At 44.1% G+C, this 21,785-nt stretch overlaps 1 protein-coding gene across 1 annotated transcript; it reads left to right on the top strand.

Moving 5' to 3' along the window:
• Positions 1-477: 477 nt before the first annotated feature.
• Positions 478-20,857, top strand: erap1b (endoplasmic reticulum aminopeptidase 1b). Its single transcript, XM_039013813.1, has 20 exons — positions 478-688; positions 1,089-1,493; positions 1,870-2,040; positions 2,662-2,800; positions 3,900-4,034; positions 4,328-4,448; positions 4,642-4,796; positions 8,724-8,837; positions 9,072-9,203; positions 9,497-9,628; positions 9,719-9,802; positions 10,505-10,662; positions 10,907-10,986; positions 11,089-11,272; positions 17,998-18,154; positions 18,353-18,537; positions 18,661-18,822; positions 19,725-19,865; positions 20,134-20,215; positions 20,493-20,857. The coding sequence occupies exons 2-20, from the start codon at positions 1,126-1,128 to the stop codon at positions 20,676-20,678; spliced, it is 2,886 nt and encodes a 961-aa protein (XP_038869741.1). The 5' UTR covers positions 478-688; positions 1,089-1,125; the 3' UTR covers positions 20,679-20,857.
• The last annotated feature ends 928 nt before the right edge of the window (positions 20,858-21,785 follow it).

Raw genomic sequence — 21,785 nt, forward strand, 5'->3', positions numbered from 1 at the left:
TACTGTCTGCATAATGAACCCTTAAAAGCCCTCCCCAATTCCCACTGTAAAGTTTAATGATTACTTTTTTTCAGAGGTGATGGACTTTGAAACACACACACACACACTTGTTCACTGTTGCACATTGTCCAACCTCTGGAGAAGCTTCCCAAAAAAGTGGTTGAGTGGTTTGATTGTAAATCATGATTAATTTACCAGGCAGTTAGCACAAACCAGTGTTGTGACTTCCTTTCTCTCCCTGTACTTTTCTTTCTCAGTTCAATGTCAATGTAGTCATTGCAGAGCATCCATTTCACTGGCAATATCATTTTGGATTCTGGAAATATTGTGCTCAGGTCAGGTGGTGCTGTTGGACTGGTAGGCTATGCATGGCACTTGTAAAACACTGAAACAATACACTTTAATTAATAAACATGGCTATCTGGTGCCCCCTAGTGGCCAATAGTATGTACTACGGGTCAAAACCAAAACAGAGCTTGGTTTATTTGACTTCCTGTATTGAAATGAGCCGTTTGCAAATAATGGTTTGTTGTGGATCCAATCGTTATCTCACCTATTTCAAGGTGTTTTAAGTGAGGGGGCATTCATAGTACGAGTCGGGCTGTTATTCAGATTGTCCCAGAATGCAAATCTGTACAGGTCCTTTTTATTTTCACTTTCATAATCAAGTCGGACAGATAACCTGACAGTAAGTACAGTAATGTCTTAAAACGTATCTATCTACAAGTTGACTGTTCGCTGTTTAAATTGTTTAAATGTACGTTTCGCTGTAGCCTAGCTAGCCTAATATTGTGGATGAATAGGCTAATGCAAGGTTTTGTTTAATGAATAGCACAGGTTTTGAATCTTGAGCTGAAATCGAAAGTAACAGTAACTTTTACATTTGCAATGTCATGTCCACGCGTTCCTGTTGAATGTGTTGTACAGCTTTCAAATGTGCATTATTGGACAATAGAAATGTTACAGATTGATTGATACATTATTTACTGTGATACAATGATTCATACTGTAACAATGCTCCACATCCACCATGCTCCACCATTCGGGTTTGCTACAATGTAACCTGACTTAATTTCTTCCATCTGTAGGAAACTGCTGACTTCCTGCTTTTTCTCAGGCGTGAGGATGACGACGTTAACTGTCACCATCTTGGTGCTCCTGCATGTATCCTTTGCCCCATCTTTGGCGGCACAGCTTCCAGGAGTCCATGATACCAATGACAAGTCTACCTTACCTCTACCTCCCGTCGCCACTCCCGTCGCCACTAATGACCAACCGTTTCCCTGGATCCACATGAGACTTCCTGAAACTGTCTCTCCAATCCACTATGACCTCCTCGTCCACCCTAACCTGACCAGCCTAGACTTCACCGGAGCGGTGCAGATTCAACTCCAGGTCTTCGAGGACACCTCTACCATCATCCTACACAGCAAGGATCTCCAGATAGCTAAAGCTGAGCTCTTGGCACCGGAAGGTCCAGGGTCACTGCCAGTGTATGATCGGGTCCCTTCTTTTTCTACAAGTGTTGTCATCAGGGTTGGAGTCAATTACATTTAAATTCCAGTCAATTCAGGACGTACGCTGAAATTCAAATTATCTTTAATGCTTTTCAAGGAGGACATTTTGGAATTGAAATTGGAATATGGTTGACTTTCTGAATTTACTGGCATTCAAATGGACTTGAACCCAACCCTGGTTGTCATGTGTATTTCTATTGATTCTGATGTCTTTATCTGTGTTGATGGTAAATGTATTAATTGTTGATGTGGATGTGATTGTCGGTGCTTCTATGTAGCTACAACACCAAGATAAAATTCCTAGTAACATTTGTTGCATGGCAATAAAGTTTTCTTATTCTGATTCTTCAAGGCCTCTGCAGGTGTTGGAGTACCCAGCCTTCCATCAGCTAGCTCTGATGTCTGATGTGGTGCTGGTCAGAGGTGGGATGTACACGGTTCGTCTGGAGTTCTCTGCCAACCTGTCTGACAGTTTCCACGGTTTCTACAAGAGCTCCTATCGCACAACCAAGGGAGAGGTCAGGTAAGAATACGAACCATCAGGATTGGCCCTGGGCAGTATAGGTGGTCACCTAGAGCACTGAAAACGCATGTCAATCATTCGACAGTGCATTTCCAAAATAATATGCAGTGAAAGTGACCAACCACTTATAGTGATCAAATCGTCCTGTATTTGGATACGATCACGAAGAAGCAGTGATGTAGTCAAGTCACTAAACCTAGAGTCCCGAGTCCTTATTGTTCGGGTCCAAGTTCGAGTCACGAATTGAGTCACGAGTCCCTTGGTAGTGCCAAAAGTAGCAGTCCAACCATTTTTTAAGTTCCATTTCATTCCAGCATTGCACATTGGTAAGGCTACATAGATAATACTGCTATCTAACATTTGCTGCTGAAGCTCGTAAGTTGAATTATGCAAAATATAGAGATTTTCTGACAACAGTCACAACTGGTCGAGTCACGGGTCGGGAAAATCGTGACTTGAGTCCGAGTCAAGTCTGAGTCCTTGAATCGAATACTACAACACTGCTAAACGGTGTGCCACTATAATGAATTACTCAATCATAAGCTTTACATTCATTTTCCCTAGACCTACTGTATATCTTATATCTTAACGACACTTTTATTTTCTCCTCTGTTCTGTTAGGTTTATGGCGTCCACTCAGTTTGAAGCGACCAGTGCCCGAGCAGCCTTCCCCTGTTTCGATGAGCCGGCTTTCAAAGCCAACTTCACCATCCAGATACGGCGGGAGTCACGCCACATCGCCCTCTCCAACATGCCCAAGGTACCCTGGGAAACACACCACGGGCTGCATCTCAATAGTCTCAAGTGTCTTTCTCTCCTGGTCTCCACAGTTCCTTCACTTGATATTTAACAGATCTATTAACAGGTGATATATAACAGATATATTAACAGGTGATATATATATATATATAACAGATATATTAACAGGTGATATATATATATATATATATACATATATATATATATATATAACAGATATATTAACAGGTGATATATAACAGATCTATTAACAGGTGATATATATATATATATATATATATATATATACAACAGATCTATTAACAGGTGATATATATATATATATAACAGATATATTAACAGGTGATATATAACAGATCTATTAACAGGTGATATATATATATATATATATATATATATATATATATATATATATATAACAGATATATTAACAGGTGATATATAACAGATCTATTAACACGTGATATATATATATATATATATATATATATATATATATATATATATATATAACAGATCTATTAACAGGTGATATATATATGACAGATCTATTAACAGGTGATATATAACAGATATATTAGCAGGTGATATATATATATATATAACAGATCTATTAACAGGTGATATATATATATATATATATATAACAGATATATTAACAGGTGATATATAACAGATCTATTAACAGGTGATATATATATATAACAGATCTATTAACAGGTGATATATATATATATATATAACAGATCTATTAACAGGTGATATATAACAGATATATTAACAGGTGATATATATATATATACATATATATATATAACAGATCTATTAACAGGTGATATATAACAGATCTATTAACAGGTTATATATATATATATATAACAGATCTATTAACAGGTGATATATAACAGATATATTAACGGGTGATAAACGGGGCAGATGAACGCCAAATAAATTCTATCCGTTTAAACGTTTTCAGCGTGTCGCTTTCACCTGTCAAGCCCCTTTATGAGCATCTCAAAGTACCTGTTTCTCCACACCGTCTGAATGCCAGGGAGAGGCAGGTGTCATAATGAACATATCCTCTACTCTTCCCTCCACAGGTAAAGACAGTAGAGTTACCAGGTGGCGTGCTGGAGGACCACTTTGACACCAGCGTTAGGATGAGCACCTACCTGGTGGCCTTCATCGTCTCTGACTTCCAGTCTGTCAGCAAGACCACCAGTCACGGAGTCAAGGTGAGCAGGAAGTCCTCTCAGGAAGTCCTCTCATTGGTCAGAATGAAAGGTTAACTTATGATGCCCAACCTGCAAATGGAAATGAAGTGCATTGAATAACTTTCACGTGGAAAAGGGAGTTGTGTCCTGTCTTGTTGATCAGGTTCTATCTGAAACCTTGTGCTTCTTCTCTGTTTCACTGACTACGACTAGTTTATACGTACACGTCATTATAGCTCCCTAGTCCCTGCTATGTGGAAGTGCTCAACAACATATTTCTATGATTGACCTCGTCTTCGGTATTGTCCTATCAGATCTCAGTGTATGCTGTACCAGACAAGATCGACCAGACAGACTTTGCCCTGAATGCTGCAGTCAGACTGTTGGACTTCTACGATGACTACTTTGACATCCCATATCCTCTACCCAAACAGGGTGAGTAGAACACACCCGCACCAACGCTACGCACCACACATAGACTTACTGGGGTGCGTTTGGTAGCAGGAGGTGGCACTAGCTGACAGTTTATACTAATGTATGTCTATGTTTAATAATGGTTAATACACATTTTGGTAAGTAGACTTTTAAATAAATCATTTCCTGATGTATTCCTGTGTGTTCCTCCCAGACCTGGCAGCTATCCCAGACTTCCAGTCGGGTGCGATGGAGAACTGGGGTCTGACCACATACCGAGAGGCTGGGCTGCTCTTTGACCCCAACAAGAGCTCCGCCTCTGACAAGCTAGGCATCACCATGGTGATCGCACATGAGCTGGCACACCAGGTAAGTGGGACTAACCTCTGTTGGTTCATCAGTCAGATGCTTTGTCAGAATCTCCTTCAGAAAGTATTCCACATTTTCTTGTGTTACAACCTGAATTCAAAACTGACTAAATATATATTTATTTTCTGGCCCATCTACACACAATACCCCAAAAATGACAAAGTGACAACAACTTTTTAGAAATGTTTGCACATTTATTGAAATTTAAATTAGGGCTGGGCGATATGGCCACATCACAGTATTAGTTTTAATGTATTTTTTATTTTTTTATTTCACCTTTATTTAACCAGGTAGGCAAGTTGAGAACACGTTCTCATTTACAATTGCGACCTGGCCAAGATAAAGCAAAGCAGTTCGACACATACAACAACACATAGTTACACATTTGACGGGTATTTGACAGTATTTTATGTTTTTGAATAATAAAAGTCCTAAATGTGCTTCCTCAGTAAGTTGTGAGTGATCCTAGGGTGGCAACACATACACTCTTAAGTGATTTCAATGAGCCTCTTTCCATTTCCATTGTTTTATACTGTTCAAATTCAACTTCAACCCCCCCCCCCCCCCCCAAAAAAAGTGCATTTTCATTCATTTCTTGCACTCATTTGAGATCATTTCCATGCTGCCACATAGGGCTGTACGATATGGGCAAATGTTAACCAAATGTTGCAATTGCGATTTGACTTGCAATTTAGATCAAAACACTTGGGTGAACTGTTGGAATCATGGAAAAATAATAGTTATTCTAATTCTATAGTTAGAAGATAATAGTGGGCACTTTGAATACAGTGTTGTTTGACATGACAACAAATGAAAACGCCAGGGAGGAGTTATTGTGACAGGATAGGAACCAAAGTGTTGGTCAGTGTTTCCTAGGGGACCCTATAATATTTGGCTACATTAACCCACTAGAGTCGATTGACGCACAGGTGTGTCAATCTTAGTTACATAACAAAAACATTCCATCAAAATCAGTCAGCTTAAGCTAGAGATATCTTTTGCATTGGATTCATCTCAATCCATCACATCCACCGGCGTCGCACTTCTGCATCTGCGGTGAAAGGTGGGAGAGCTAGAGCGGTGTTTGTTAGACCATGAGACATCCCGAAAATCGGTCTTCACACGTAAACTTCTGTAGCGTCTCAATGGTTTGACCTACAAACTATTATGACAACTTTATGGAAAGGGGAGACTCGATGGTGTTCTCCGTTTTGCTCTATGACCCCTTGTCTGAAGTTAACTGGTACCGGTTTTTAAAAAATGAATGGAGGTATGAAGGGATTTTTGTGCCTACCCCAAAAAAGGGGTTAAAATAATATATATATACACAGTACCAGTGAAAGTTTGGACAAACTTACTCATTCCAGGGTTTTTCTTTATTTTTACTATGTTCTACATTGTAGAATAATAGTGAAGACATCAAAACTATGAAATAACACATATGAAATCATGTAGTAACCAAAAAAGTGTTAAATCAAAATCTATTTTATATTTGAGATTCTTCAAAGTAGCCACACTTTGCCTTAATGACAGCTTTGCACACTCTTGGCGTTCTCTCAACCAGCTTCATGAGGTAGTCACCTGGAATGCATTTCAATTAACAGGTGTGCCTTGTTAAAAGTTCATTTGTGGAATTTATTATCTTAATGCGTTTGAGCCAATCAGTTGTGTTGTGACAAGGTATTGGTGGAATACAGAAGATAGCCCTATTTGGTAAAAGACCAAGTCCATGCAACTTATTATGTGATTTGTTAAGCACATTTTTACTCCTGAACTTATTTAGGCTTGTCATAACAAAGGGGTTGAATACTTATTGACTCAAAACATTTCAGCTTTTCATTTCTTATTAATTTGTTAACATTTAGAAAAAATACTTGAACATTATGGGGATTGGTGTGTAGGCCAGTGACCAAAAAATCGAAGTGAAACCCGTAAATTCAGGCTGTAACACCAATTTTTGTTGTTGTTGAAAAAGTCAAGGGGTGTGCATACTTTCTGAAGGCATGTGGTATATTCCTTGTAATGAACTGGCTGTTTCGAGTCCTGTTTCGAGTCCAAACATCAGACCGTATACCACGGGTACGACAAAACATTTATTTTTACTGCTCTAATTACGTTGGTAACCAGTTTATAATAGCAATAAGGCAGCTCGGGGGTTTGTGGTATATGGCCAATATACCACGGCTAAGGGCTGTATACAGGCACTCCGCGTTGCATCCTACGTAAGAACAGCCCTTAGCCGTGGTATATTGGCCATATACCACACCCCCTTGTGCCTTATTGCTTAATTATTAGCTTGATTCTGTGCTCTAATGTAAAGTGTTACCAGTGTTCTAGTAGTTTTAGGTAATGCATTACATTTCTTGTGAGATTTCTTTATGTTTTTTACCTAGTGGTTCAGTAACCTAGTGACTATCTTGTCCTAACCCTGTCTCTTCTCCTGATGTTCTAGTGGTTCAGTAACCTAGTGACTATCTTGTCCTAACCCTGTCTCTTCTCCTGTTGTTCTAGTGGTTCAGTAACCTAGTGACTATCTTGTCCTAACCCTGTCTCTTCTCCTGTTGGTCTAGTGGTTCAGTAACCTAGTGACTATCTTGTCCTAACCCTGTCTCTTCTCCTGTTGTTCTAGTGGGTTGGTAACCTAGTGACTATCTTGTCCTAACCCTGTCTCTACTCCTGTTGTTCTAGTGGGTTGGTAACCTAGTGACTATCTTGTCCTAACCCTGTCTCTTCTCCTGTTGTTCTAGTGGGTTGGTAACCTAGTGACTATCTTGTCCTAACCCTGTCTCTTCTCCTGATGTTCTAGTGGTTCAGTAACCTAGTGACTATCTTGTCCTAACCCTGTCTCTACTCCTGTTGTTCTAGTGGGTTGGTAACCTAGTGACTATCTTGTCCTAACCCTGTCTCTACTCCTGTTGTTCTAGTGGGTTGGTAACCTAGTGACTATCTTGTCCTAACCCTGTCTCTTCTCCTGTTGTTCTAGTGGTTCAGTAACCTAGTGACTATCTTGTCCTAACCCTGTCTCTTCTCCTGTTGTTCTAGTGGTTCAGTAACCTAGTGACTATCTTGTCCTAACCCTGTCTCTACTCCTGTTGTTCTGGTGGGTTGGTAACCTAGTAACTATCTTGCCCTAACCCTGTCTCTTCTCCTGTTGTTCTAGTGGTTCAGTAACCTAGTGACTATCTTGTCCTAACCCTGTCTCTTCTCCTGATGTTCTAGTGGTTCAGTAACCTAGTGACTATCTTGTCCTAACCCTGTCTCTACTCCTGTTGTTCTAGTGGGTTGGTAACCTAGTGACTATCTTGTCCTAACCCTGTCTCTTCTCCTGTTGTTCTAGTGGGTTGGTAACCTAGTGACTATCTTGTCCTAACCCTGTCTCTTCTCCTGTTGTTCTAGTGGGTTGGTAACCTAGTGACTATCTTGTCCTAACCCTGTCTCTTCTCCTGTTGTTCTAGTGGGTTGGTAACCTAGTGACTATCTTGTCCTAACCCTGTCTCTTCTCCTGTTGTTCTAGTGGGTTGGTAACCTAGTGACTATCTTGTCCTAACCCTGTCTCTTCTCCTGTTGTTCTAGTGGGTTGGTAACCTAGTGACTATCTTGTCCTAACCCTGTCTCTTCTCCTGTTGTTCTAGTGGTTCAGTAACCTAGTAACTATCTTGTCCTAACCCTGTCTCTACTCCTGTTGTTCTAGTGGGTTGGTAACCTAGTGACTAACTTGTCCTAACCCTGTCTCTACTCCTGTTGGTCTAGTGGTTCAGTAACCTAGTGACCATCTTGTCTTAACCCTGTCTCTTCTCCTGTTGTTCTAGTGGGTTGGTAACCTAGTGACTATCTTGTCCTAACCCTGTCTCTACTCCTGATGTTCTAGTGGGTTGGTAACCTAGTGACCATCTTGTCTTAACCCTGTCTCTTCTCCTGTTGGTCTAGTGGTTCGGTAACCTAGTGACCATGCAGTGGTGGAATGACCTGTGGCTCAATGAGGGCTTTGCAAAGTTCATGGAGTTTGTGTCAGTTAACATCACCAACCCTGAGCTGCAAGTGGTAAGCCTCTGTTTGGTTTCTAATATTCATTTTCTGTATTTCTTTTGTTGATTTAGTATGAAATGAAAGAGTATAGTAGAGAGTTTCTATAGAAACGTACCTGAACAAATACTGAGCTAGTTGATAGGCAGGCTGCTGGATGTATGTGTAGGGAAATCAGGATTGTTGTGATACCACTAACTGACAAATGACTTCTCTCTATCTCTTCCTTCCTCCCTTTCCCTCCCCCCTCAGAATGACTTCTTCCTAGGGAAGTGTTTTGAGGCGATGGAGGTGGATTCATTAAGCTCCTCCCACCCCGTTTCCAGCCAGGTGGACACTCCTACTCAGATCCAGGAGATGTTTGACGATGTCTCCTATGATAAGGTCAGACTCCCATCCAATCAATCAACCAAGGTCTGACTCCTGTCCAGTCTATTCACTTCATGCTGACTATCTGTCAGACCTAGTTTCAAATACTTCACTGCAATGGAACCAATAGAAGAGCCCCAAAAGTGCAAACCCCCTTCACCTGAAACTCAAGGCAGGCTAAAACAAACACTCAAAGGACTAGAAAGATTTCAAATAGTATTTGAACACAGGTTTGCTACCTCTTCTGAAAGTACTCCAGTCTAGTCAGTGAGTGGATTTCTGTGAATTCATGTGTTATTGTTTTCCAGGGGGCGTGTATTTTGAACATGCTGAGAGACTTCCTGACCCCAGAGGCGTTTAAGATTGGTATTGTCCGCTACCTCAGACGTTACAGCTATCAGAACACTGTCAACAGCCATCTGTGGGAGAGCCTCACTAACGTGAGTGTGTATACAGCTACCTGGGCTTCATACCCTTTTCACACTACTGAGTCGAACCCAACCAAGCCAATAATGTGTGTGTCTTAACAGATCTGCCAGTCAGATGATCTGGATGAGGGCAGACTGAAAGACGAGGGGTTCTGTTCTCAGGAAAAGGCCCAGTCTGGAGCTCCTGTAAGTCATAACACACCAGCAAACCCCTCCTACACACTGTACAGTGAACACACTGTAACAGTCAACCCACTGTAACAGTCAACACACTGTACAGTGAACACACTGTCACAGTGAACACACTGCACAGTCAACCCACTGTAACAGTCAACCCACTGTAACAGTCAACACACTGTCACAGTGAACACACTGTCACAGTGAACACACTGCACAGTGAACACACTGTAACAGTCAACCCACTGTCACAGTCAACCCACTGTCACAGTCAACACACTTTAACAGTCAACCCACTGTCACAGTAAACACACTGTAACAGTACACACTAACAGTCAACCCACTGTAACAGTCAACACACTGCACAGTAAACACACTGTAACAGTACACACTAACAGTCAACACACTGCACAGTAAACACACTGTAACAGTACACACTAACAGTCAACACACTGCACAGTAAACACACTGTAACAGTACACACTAACAGTCAACACACTGTAACTGTCAACACACTAACAGTACACACTAACAGTACACACTAACAGTCAACACACTGTAACTGTCAACACACTGTAACAGTCAATGTCTTGTGGTGTTCATGTCCTGTGGGGTAATGTATCATGTCCTGTCCTGTGCTGTGTCCTTCCTGGCTTGCTATAGAAGTGGTTCTCAGGTGACTATGTCTGTGCGTGTGTGTTTGTGATGTAGAAGTGGTACTCAGGCGATCAGCTGGATGTGAGGGCCATCATGGACACGTGGACGCTGCAGGAGGGGTTTCCCCTGGTCACTGTAGAGGTCAGGGGTCGCCAGGTCAAACTCAGCCAGGAGAGATACCTCAAGACTGACGATCCCTCACAGACACACGGGTAAGATATTTTCCTTCCGTATTTCCAGGTTTTATTGAACAGATGTCAGTGAGAGAGAATGTGTCAGAGGGCAGTAGGAAGGATTTGAACCCTGTTTGACTGTGCAGTTGGAACTAGATATCCAGGAAACATCATGGTTTCATTTCCTTTGTAGAGATGGTAGTTCAGGCTTGGTAATTCAGGGGGTTTGTGAATAACCAACTCATTCACTATAACCTCCTGACCCCCCCCCCCCCCCATGCAGCTTCCTGTGGCAGGTTCCTCTGACCTACATCACCAGCAGCTCCAGCACAGTGCATCGCTTCCTGCTCAAGACCAAGACAGGTAGGCGTCTCTGTCTGTGGTTTGTGACCTAACAGTTCTAGCATTAGTCTCGTCTGGTAACAGTATAGTTACAGTATACTAACTAACTACCTCCCCCTCTAGACGTGCTGTACCTACCAGAGGAGGTGGGGTGGGTCAAGTTTAACGTGGATATGAGTGGTTACTACATGGTCCACTACGAGGGGGAAGGCTGGAGTTCCCTGACCTCCCTGCTGCTGACCAATCACAGGGCTCTGAGCTCCAACGACCGCGCTTCCCTCATCAACAATGCCTTCCAATTGGTCAGGTCAGTCTGTCATGACAGTGTATAATATTGTAAAATGTATTATTTCAATGTCGTTTTTTATGTATACTGATCACGATTTTACTAAATTACAGTTCATATAAGGAAATCAGTCAATTTAAATAAATTCATTAGGCCCTAATCTATGGATTTCACATGACTGGGCAGGGGTGCAGCCATGGGTGGTCCTGGGAGGGCATAGGCCCACCCACTTGGGAGCCACCCCAGCCAATCAGAATTCGTTTTCCCCCATAAACGGGCTTCATTACAGACAGAAATACTCCTCAGTTTCATCAGCTGTCCGGGTGGCTGGTCTCAGACGATCCCACAGGTGAAGAAGCCGGATGTGGAAGTCCTTGGCTGGCGTGGTTACACGTGGTCTGCGGTTGTGAGGCCGGTTGGACGTACTGTCAAATTCTCTTAAACGACATTATTGTAGAGAAATTAACATTCAATTATCTGGCAACAGCTCTGGTGGACATTCATGCAGTCAGCATGCCAATTGCACACTCATCTGTGGCATTGTGTTGTGTGACAAAATTGCACATTTTAGTGGCCTTTTATTGTCCCCAGCACAAGGTGCACCTGTGTAATGATCATGCTGTTAAATCAGCTTCTTGATATGCCACATCTGTCAGGCGGTTGGATTATCTTGGTAAATGAGAAATGCTCACTAACAGGGATGTAACAAACAAACAAACAAATGTATGCACAAAATCTGAGAGAAATAAGCTTTTTGTGCATATGGAACATTTCTGGGATCTTTTATTTCAGCTCATGAAACATGGGACCAACACTTTACATGTTGTGTTTATATTTTTCTTCAGCGTATTTTTGTATGTCAAATGGTTGTGTTTAAAACAGTTTTTTAAACAAACTTTTCCAAATTTTAAATGTCTTCGGATTGGTTAGATTAGTAATGGTACAACCGGCAGTCACGAGTCATGACCGCAGTCATATTCCACATGGCCGCTGAGTCACGGTAACGAACTCCAAAATTGTACTCTGATGCCTCTGATGGTCATTAGTAGCCTACCAAACTTGCCAACGGCCAGTCGCTAATGGCCTGATACTCAGCGCTCTATTTTCCCTGTAATCACTTTTCCCTGTAATCAATCCAAATACTATCAAAAATCAAATGAAACACTACATGAAAGCCCCGGCATTCAGTTTGAGCAGACTGTTGCATAGCGAGAGCCAGCTCCTCATCGCTGGTTGATGCATGGAATGAATCGATGCCCAGCGTGAACAGTCTAAGGCAAGAAACAGGGCATGCATTTTTTTTTACTTTTTCAAATCATAGTCGCAGGAATAATGATGTATCCTAGCCCATAGACGTATATGTTTTGATAAGGTTTGTATCACAACTAAAGTGGCCAAATAACTCTAAGCATACCCTATAGGCATAGGACTCCTGGAACAGGGTTGGAGAGCACATAGCCTACAGAGTCGGAACAGGGTTGGAGAGCACATAGCCTACAGATTCAAGTGAAACGTGTTCTTATAAGCCCAGTCATTGTGCAACATTATTTGGGGGGGACGTGACACTATTTAAAAGAGGATCCCAGGGCCTCCCGGGTGGCGCAGTGGTCTAGGGCACTGCATCGCAGCGCTAGCTGTGCCACCAGAGACTCTGGGTTCGCGCCCAGGCTCTGTCGCAGCCGGCCGCGACCGGGAAGTCCGTGGGGCGACGCACAATTGGCCTAGCGTCGTCCGGGTTAGGGAGGGTTTGGCCGGTAGGGATATCCTTGTCTCATCACGCACCAGCGACTCCTGTGGCGGGCCGGGCGCAGTGCGCGCTAACCAAGGGGGCCAGGTGCACGGTGTTTCCTCCGACACGTTGGTGCGGCTGGCTTCCGGGTTGGAGGCGCGCTGTGTTAAGAAGCAGTGCGGCTTGGTTGGGTTGTGTTTCGGAGGACGCATGGCTTTCGACATTCGTCTCTCCCGAGCCCGTACGGGAGTTGTAGCGATGAGACAAGATAGTAATTACTAGCAATTGGATACCACGAAATTGGGGAGAAAAGGGGGTTTAAAAAATAAATTTAAAAATTTAAAAAAGAGGATCCCAACTTTCTAATACTGCTATATTTATTGTTAAATTCTTAACATGAAGCATATTTAATCTGCTTTACAACCTGTGTAGCTTACCTGGCATATTCAAAACGTAACCGCGGGCAACCTCTGTTCACTATTGGAGTGCATGCTATGGATGCCGTGTTTTATTTGTGGGCCGTTCTAAATCAAAACTAATTCCACACATATATTATTAGGCTATATGTAAAGACCTGATTCAATTGTGAACAGTCTGATGGGTGAGAATATTATCAAGGACAACAATTGTGAATGAGAGACTGATGGAGTGTGTGCAGCCTGCGCAAGAAACAGGGAAGAGCGTATGCCTTTCATGAGACTTTTTCTCAAATTAGAGTTGCATCATTCAAATCAGAACAACAGCCTAAGGTTTGTATCACAACTAAAGTTACATTATAACTGTAAGCATATAGGAGGACCTGTTTCAACATGATCACTTTAACCGCTCAACACAGAATAGCCTCGGAAATCACTTTGGGGAAAATATCCTTTCTATTTTATTCAGCTTTGTTCAATTGTATTGTTCTTACTATAAAATAATGGTAATTATAAGCAATTGTTGTCTGCTAAATGAACTAGTGTAGCCCACGGCCATATGGCATAGCCAGATCAGGACCTAACATAAGGACAAATCAGTATGTATTCTGTTCTTTTGAAACATTTTAAATAATGGATTTATTGTGATGGTGTAGGTTATATTGAATGGGTTTATTAAACTTTTTTAAATGTACTGTAGATGTTCCAAAGAACCGCATCAGTGGCTTGTAGGCTAGCCTAACGATGCATAACAGTTTGCATGACAGTTACAGGTTGACAATTTCATGACCGCCACAGCCCCTAGTGGTACGTAATTCAAAATGTTTTTTAATGAGTTAGGTTAGACTTTATACGCATTCACAATGTCTTCAGATGAGTGGGTTGGTAAGGTAGGACTGGACTCAGCCCTGTCCCAGTATCTGTCCCTAACCCCATGTCCCCTTTCTCCTTTGTAGTGTTGGTAAGGTAGGACTGGACTCAGCCCTGGACCTGTCCCAGTATCTGTCCCTAACCCCATGTCCCCTTTCTCCTTTGTAGTGTTGGTAAGGTAGGACTGGACTCAGACCTGTCCCAGTATCTGTCCCTAACCCCATGTCCCCTTTCTCCTTTGTAGTGTTGGTAAGGTAGGACTGGACACAGCCTTGGACCTGTCCCAGTATCTGTCCCTAACCCATGTCCCCTTTCTCCTTTGTAGTGTTGGTAAGGTAGGACTGGACTCAGCCCTGGACCTGTCCCAGTATCTGTCCCTAACCCCATGTCCCCTTTCTCCTTTGTAGTGTTGGTAAGGTAGGACTGGACACAGACCTGTCCCAGTATCTGTCCCTAACCCCATGTCCCCTTTCTCCTTTGTAGTGTTGGTAAGGTAGGACTGGACACAGCCCTGGACCTGTCCCAGTATCTGTCCCTAACCCCATGTCCCCTTTCTCCTTTGTAGTGTTGGTAAGGTAGGACTGGACTCAGCCCTGGACCTGTCCCAGTATCTGTCCCTAACCCCATGTCCCCTTTCTCCTTTGTAGTGTTGGTAAGGTAGGACTGGACTCAGCCCTGTCCCAGTATCTGTCCCTAACCCCATGTCCCCTTTCTCCTTTGTAGTGTTGGTAAGGTAGGACTGGACACAGCCCTGTCCCAGTATCTGTCCCTAACTCCATGTCCCCTTTCTCCTTTGTAGTGTTGGTAAGGTAGGACTGGACTCAGCCCTGGACCTGTCCCAGTATCTGTCCCTAACCCCATGTCCCCTTTCTCCTTTGTAGTGTTGGTAAGGTAGGACTGGACACAGCCCTGGACCTGTCCCAGTATCTGTTCCTAACCCCATGTCCCCTTTCTCCTTTGTAGTGTTGGTAAGGTAGGACTGGACTCAGCCCTGTCCCAGTATCTGTCCCTAACCCCATGTCCCCTTTCTCCTTTGTAGTGTTGGTAAGGTAGGACTGGACTCAGCCCTGTCCCAGTATCTGTCCCTAACCCCATGTCCCCTTTCTCCTTTGTAGTGTTGGTAAGGTAGGACTGGACTCAGCCCTGTCCCAGTATCTGTCCCTAACCCCATGTCCCCTTTCTCCTTTGTAGTGTTGGTAAGGTAGGACTGGACTCAGACCTGTCCCAGTATCTGTCCCTAACCCCATGTCCCCTTTCTCCTTTGTAGTGTTGGTAAGGTAGGACTGGACACAGCCCTGGACCTGTCCCAGTATCTGTCCCTAACCCCATGTCCCCTTTCTCCTTTGTAGGGTTGGTAAGGTAGGACTGGACACAGCCCTGTCCCAGTATCTGTCCCTAACCCCATGTCCCCTTTCTCCTTTGTAGTGTTGGTAAGGTAGGACTGGACTCTGCCCTGTCCCAGTATCTGTCCCTAACCCCATGTCCCCTTTCTCCTTTGTAGTGTTGGTAAGGTAGGACTGGACACAGCCCTGGACCTGTCCCAGTATCTGTCCCTAACCCCATGTCCCCTTTCTCCTTTGTAGTGTTGGTAAGGTAGGACTGGACACAGCCTTGGACCTGTCCCAATATCTGTCCCTAACCCCATGTCCCCTTTCTCCTTTGTAGTGTTGGTAAGGTAGGACTGGACTCAGCCCTGGACCTGTCCCAGTATCTGTTCCTAACCCCATGTCCCCTTTCTCCTTTGTAGTGTTGGTAAGGTAGGACTGGACTCAGCCCTGGACCTGTCCCAGTATCTGTTCCTAACCCCATGTCCCCTTTCTCCTTTGTAGTGTTGGTAAGGTAGGACTGGACACAGCCCTGGACCTGTCCCAGTATCTGTCCCTAACCCCATGTCCCCTTTCTCCTTTGTAGTGTTGGTAAGGTAGGACTGGACACAGCCCTGGACCTGTCCCAGTATCTGTCCTTAACGCCATGTCCCCTTTCTCCTTTGTAGTGTTGGTAAGGTAGGACTGGACACAGCCCTGTCCCAGTATCTGTCCCTAACCCCATGTCCCCTTTCTCCTTTGTAGTGTTGGTAAGGTAGGACTGGACACAGCCTTGGACCAGTATCTGTCCCTAACCCCATGTCCCCTTTCTCCTCTGTAGTGTTGGTAAGGTAGGACTGGACTCAGCCCTGTCCCAGTATCTGTCCCTAACCCCATGTCCCCTTTCTCCTTTGTAGTGTTGGTAAGGTAGGACTGGACACAGCCCTGTCCCAGTATCTGTCCCTAACCCCATGTCCCCTTTCTCCTTTGTAGTGTTGGTAAGGTAGGACTGGACTCAGCCCTGGACCTGTCCCAGTATCTGTCCCTAACCCCATGTCCCCTTTCTCCTTTGTAGTGTTGGTAAGGTAGGACTGGACACAGCCCTGGACCTGTCCCAGTATCTGTCCCTAACCCCATGTCCCCTTTCTCCTTTGTAGTGTTGGTAAGGTAGGACTAGACTCAGCCTTGGACCTGTCCCAGTATCTGTCCCTAACCCCATGTCCCCTTTCTCCTTTGTAGTGTTGGTAAGGTAGGACTAGACTCAGCCCTGGACCTGTCCCAGTATCTGTCCCTAACCCCATGTCCCCTTTCTCCTTTGTAGTGTTGGTACGGTAGGACTGGACACAGCCCTGTCCCAGTATCTGTCCCAAACCCCATGTCCCCTTTCTCCTTTGTAGTGTTGGTAAGGTAGGACTAGACTCAGCCCTGGACCTGTCCCAGTATCTACCCCTAACCCCATGTCCCCTTTCTCCTTTGTAGTGTTGGTAAGGTAGGACTGGACTCAGCCCTGGACCTGTCCCAGTATCTGTCCCTAACCCCATGTCCCCTTTCTCCTTTGTAGTGTTGGTAAGGTAGGACTGGACTCAGCCCTGGACCTGTCCCAGTATCTGTCCCTAACCCCATGTCCCCTTTCTCCTTTGTAGTGTTGGTAAGGTAGGACTGGACTCAGACCTGTCCCAGTATCTGTCCCTAACCCCATGTCCCCTTTCTCCTTTGTAGTGTTGGTAAGGTAGGACTGGACTCAGACCTGTCCCAGTATCTGTCCCTAACCCCATGTCCCCTTTCTCCTTTGTAGTGTTGGTAAGGTAGGACTGGACACAGCCATGTCCCAGTATCTGTCCCTAACCCCATGTCCCCTTTCTCCTTTGTAGTGTTGGTAAGGTAGGACTGGACTCAGACCTGTCCCAGTATCTGTCCCTAACCCCATGTCCCCTTTCTCCTTTGTAGTGTTGGTAAGGTAGGACTGGACTCAGACCTGTCCCAGTATCTGTCCCTAACCCCATGTCCCCTTTCTCCTTTGTAGTGTTGGTAAGATAGGACTGGACACAGCCTTGGACCTGTCCCAGTATCTGTCCCTAACCCCATGTCCCCTTTCTCCTTTGTAGTGTTGGTAAGGTAGGACTGGACTCAGCCCTGGACCTGTCCCAGTATCTGTCCCTAACCCCATGTCCCCTTTCTCCTTTGTAGTGTTGGTAAGGTAGGACTGGACGCAGCCCTGGACCTGTCCCAGTATCTGTCCCTAACCCCATGTCCCCTTTCTCCTTTGTAGTGTTGGTAAGGTAGGACTGGACACAGCCCTGTCCCAGTATCTGTCCCTAACCACATGTCCCCTTTCTCCTTTGTAGTGTTGGTAAGGTAGGACTGGACGCAGCCCTGGACCTGTCCCAGTATCTGTCCCTAACCCCATGTCCCCTTTCTCCTTTGTAGTGTTGGTAAGGTAGGACTGGACACAGCCTTGGACCTGTCTCTGTATCTGTCCAAGGAGACAGACATCATGCCTGTCACCCAGGGTCTGGGGGAGCTGGTCCCTCTCTACAAACTGATGGAGAAGAGAGACATGGAGGGTCTGGAGAACCAGATGAAGGTAAGAGAGTCTGGTTCCTCTTGAGGTTTCTTTCTTCCAGAGTTTTTGACAGAGCTTTTGTCACTATGCTTCTACTTGCTCTTTGGGGTCTAGGTCGGGTTTCTGTATAAGCACTGTGTGACAACTGTTGATGTAAAAAGGGCTTTATCAATACATTTGATTGATGGATTGAATAGAGATATAATATCTGTTTGTCAGGGCTACATCGTGGAGCTGTTCCGGGGTTTGATAGACCGTCAGACGTGGAGTGACGAGGGCTCTGTTTCCCAGAGGGTTCTAAGGAGCTACCTGCTGCTGTTCGGCTCTGTCAGGAACCATCCCCCCTGTGTCGCTACCGCCACACACCTCTTCAACAAGTGGAGGGCCTCCGACGGCAACATGAGGTCAGAGGTCAAACCATTCAATTCAATGATTTAAAAAAACAAAATTGTCCTAAAGGTAAAGAGAGAAAAGAAGGAGAGCATGCTAGAGTATTGGGACAACCCCCTCTCTCTCTTCTTCCTCAGTCTCCCCAGTGATGTCAGCTTGGCGGTGTTTGCCATTGGTGCTCGTGACCCCGAGGGGTGGGATTTCCTCTTTGAGAAGTACCGCCATTCGCAGCACACATCTGTCAAGAGCCGCATCAAGTCTGCCCTGTCCATCAGCCCTCTGCAACACAAGCTAAAGCGGTGGGTTAACATGAAGAACGTCTTAGGACTATCTCTCCTGTTTACTGCACTCAGAACTATCTCTCCTGCTTACAGTACTCAGAACTCTCTCTCCTGCTTACAGTACTCAGAACTATCTCTCCTGCTTACAGTATTCAGAACTATCTCTCCTGCTTACAGTTCTCAGAACTATCTCTCCTGCTTACAGCACTCAGAACTATCTCTCCTGCTTACAGTACTCAGAACTATCTCTCCTGCTTACAGCACTCAGAACTATCTCTCCTGCTTACAGTACTCAGAACTATCTCTCTTGCTTACAGTACTCAGAACTATCTCTCCTGCTTACAGTACTCAGAAGTTGCTGCTCTGCTTTCTTGCTGCTCTGTATTGCATTAAAACCTCTAAAAGTCTAAACCTTTGGGGTGGGGTCATACCATTGATCATTTAGCTATTTCATTTAGAATTGTAGGACCCCTGTAGGTATTTAAAAAATCAAAAATTTGGGCTTTACTACTATAGCCCATAGAAACACATTCAATAACATTCATAAATGGAAAAACAGACAGTCCAAAATTATAAACATAAGGACTAACGTTTTCAATTGTCTGCCCTAAATCTATATCACATATTTAACCCCTTTTATGTTGGCTCAAAACTACCTTCATACTTCCCATAAATGTTTTAAACTGATACCGGGTGACCTTCAGACGTGTCCCGTGGGGTTTGTGGGCGTCGTAGAGCAAAACGAAGAACGCCATCGTGTTCGTGAGAGTCTCACCGTTACGTGGCGCTACGTTTTCATGAGAAGACCGTTTTGCCGGATGTCTCCTGGTCTGACAAACAGCACTTTAGCTCTGCCACATTCCATAGCAGATGCGGTGGTTTGACCTCTCCCTCACACCCCCTGTGTCTCTCCCCCCCAGGTTAATGGAGCAGAGTCTTGCGGGCGAGGTGATGAAGACTCAGGACCTTCCTCATGTGGTCATCTCTGTCAGCAGGAACCCCAAAGGGTACAAGCTGGCCTGGGACTTCCTCAGACACAACTGGCACACACTGGTGAAGAAGTGAGTCTGATGATCTTACGCCGTGGTTATACTAGAAACTATCTTGTAGCAAGGAATCACCAAGATCTCCCCTCATGGTGTATCTTCAGAACAGCATGCAAAGCGGAACATTGGCTGTTAGCCTGTCCAGCATGGTGTCAAAGCTAGCTAGCAAAACCCTCCCTCTGATTGATTATTATTTGGTTGCGTTGCTGATAATTTGCATAAAGTTGGAATTTTCTCTTTAAGGTGTCTGTTTACCTAACCCCCATGACCTTTTGACCTGTAGGTTTGACCTGGGGTCCCACTCTATCTCAGGCATGGTGACCGGTGTGACCAACCAGTACTCCACCAGGGAGATGCTGGACGAGGTAAGAGTCTGTCTACTCTGATGTTTGATAATACCACTACTATTACCTTACGTTATGTAGCTATATAGTATTGCCAGCTGTAATAACTACTTCAAAATTCAAAAGGCACTCGCACATCTGAGCAATCTTTTTTGCAGGTGCATGGTAGCAGTTGGTATTTCCCTCAGCTGTAATAACTACCCCACTGTCTGTGTGTTCATAGGCTCACACTCAGCTGTATACAGTAGATATGTTTAAGATCTATTGTAAGCAGTCTCCCCATGTCTCCTCTCCCCAGGTTCGCGGGTTCTTTGACTCTCTGTCTGAGGAGACAGGTTCTGGTCTGAGGTGTATCCAGCAGACATATGAGAGCATTGAGGACAACATCCGCTGGATGGACCAGCACCTGCCCCAGCTAAAGGCCTGGCTGGACAGACAGGCCCAGGGAGCCAGGACAGAGACACGGCGCCACGAGGATCTATAGGCCTTCTATGCAGTACAGGGAGGGGTCTAGAGCAGGGTTCCCCAACTGGCGGGCCGCGGGACGAATTTGGCCTGCAGCTGGTTTTATTTGGCCCCCCAAGTTTTCTGAGAAAATAATTGTAAAAATATTTTTTTATTGTTGGACATAAAAGACTAAAAACACCAGGAAATCAACCAAGTGACTTTAATTTAAGAAATCTGTTCCAAAGTATAATAGAGAGACACGTGATCGTATACAAAATGTAAGCAAGGTTTGAAATGATTGTTTTAGTCAAACATATCTTTTTGGGCATCTTGCGGTCAACAAATGATTTGTAATTATGTTCCGGCCCCCCTGCTCAAGAGAAAAATCGTCCCGCGGCTGAATCAAGTCGAGGATCCCTGGTCTAGAGCGCAGAATGAGCATGGTCGTGTTTGAGAGCATCAGAACCCGGATGTATTGTGTGTAACTTGTGACTGACTGATGTAGAAATAATATTGACTAGTTATTTATGATGCAAGATGATTTGTAGATTAGTCAGTCTCAACTCACCTTTAAAGAATAATATTTCCTCAGTGCATTGAGCAGTGTTGGTAACACTGGATATCACATTTTTGTCTGAGACAAAAGGTCAGCCCAAGGCTAAGACCCTAAAAAATGTTTTTATATTTTTCATCTTAGGTAAATTTATAAGAATTGACTTGGTTAATCAGTTATCCTCACCTCAACCTTAAACAGATGTGACTTTTTTTGTGTGATGAATTTATTATGCAATACTGTCAGCATAAATATTTGCGAGCCTTTACTTTTTTTTAAATTTAAATATAATGGTTGTCCCCACTTCTTAGGGATCCCTAACCAGCAGGAGATCTTCTCCACATAAGTGTTGCCTTGGTTACTGTTCCCAGGAGAAACAGCACAGTCCTACATCTCAGAGGATGCTCCTTCCTTCTATTGCATTTGTTGCCTCACTTGTGTTGTGTGTTTTTGCTGATCTAGCTGCATTTATGATGTAATGATTTGGCTTCATAATGTCTCAATGAGGTACAAGCTCTGATCTCAGATGATGCCCTGCTGTTTGTTTTTTTTTCAGATTTTGTGAGAATTAAATATTGACAAGAATCTGTA

The sequence above is a fragment of the Salvelinus namaycush genome, chromosome 18 (assembly GCF_016432855.1).
Source record: "Salvelinus namaycush isolate Seneca chromosome 18, SaNama_1.0, whole genome shotgun sequence".
NCBI classification, from domain to species: domain Eukaryota; kingdom Metazoa; phylum Chordata; class Actinopteri; order Salmoniformes; family Salmonidae; genus Salvelinus; species Salvelinus namaycush.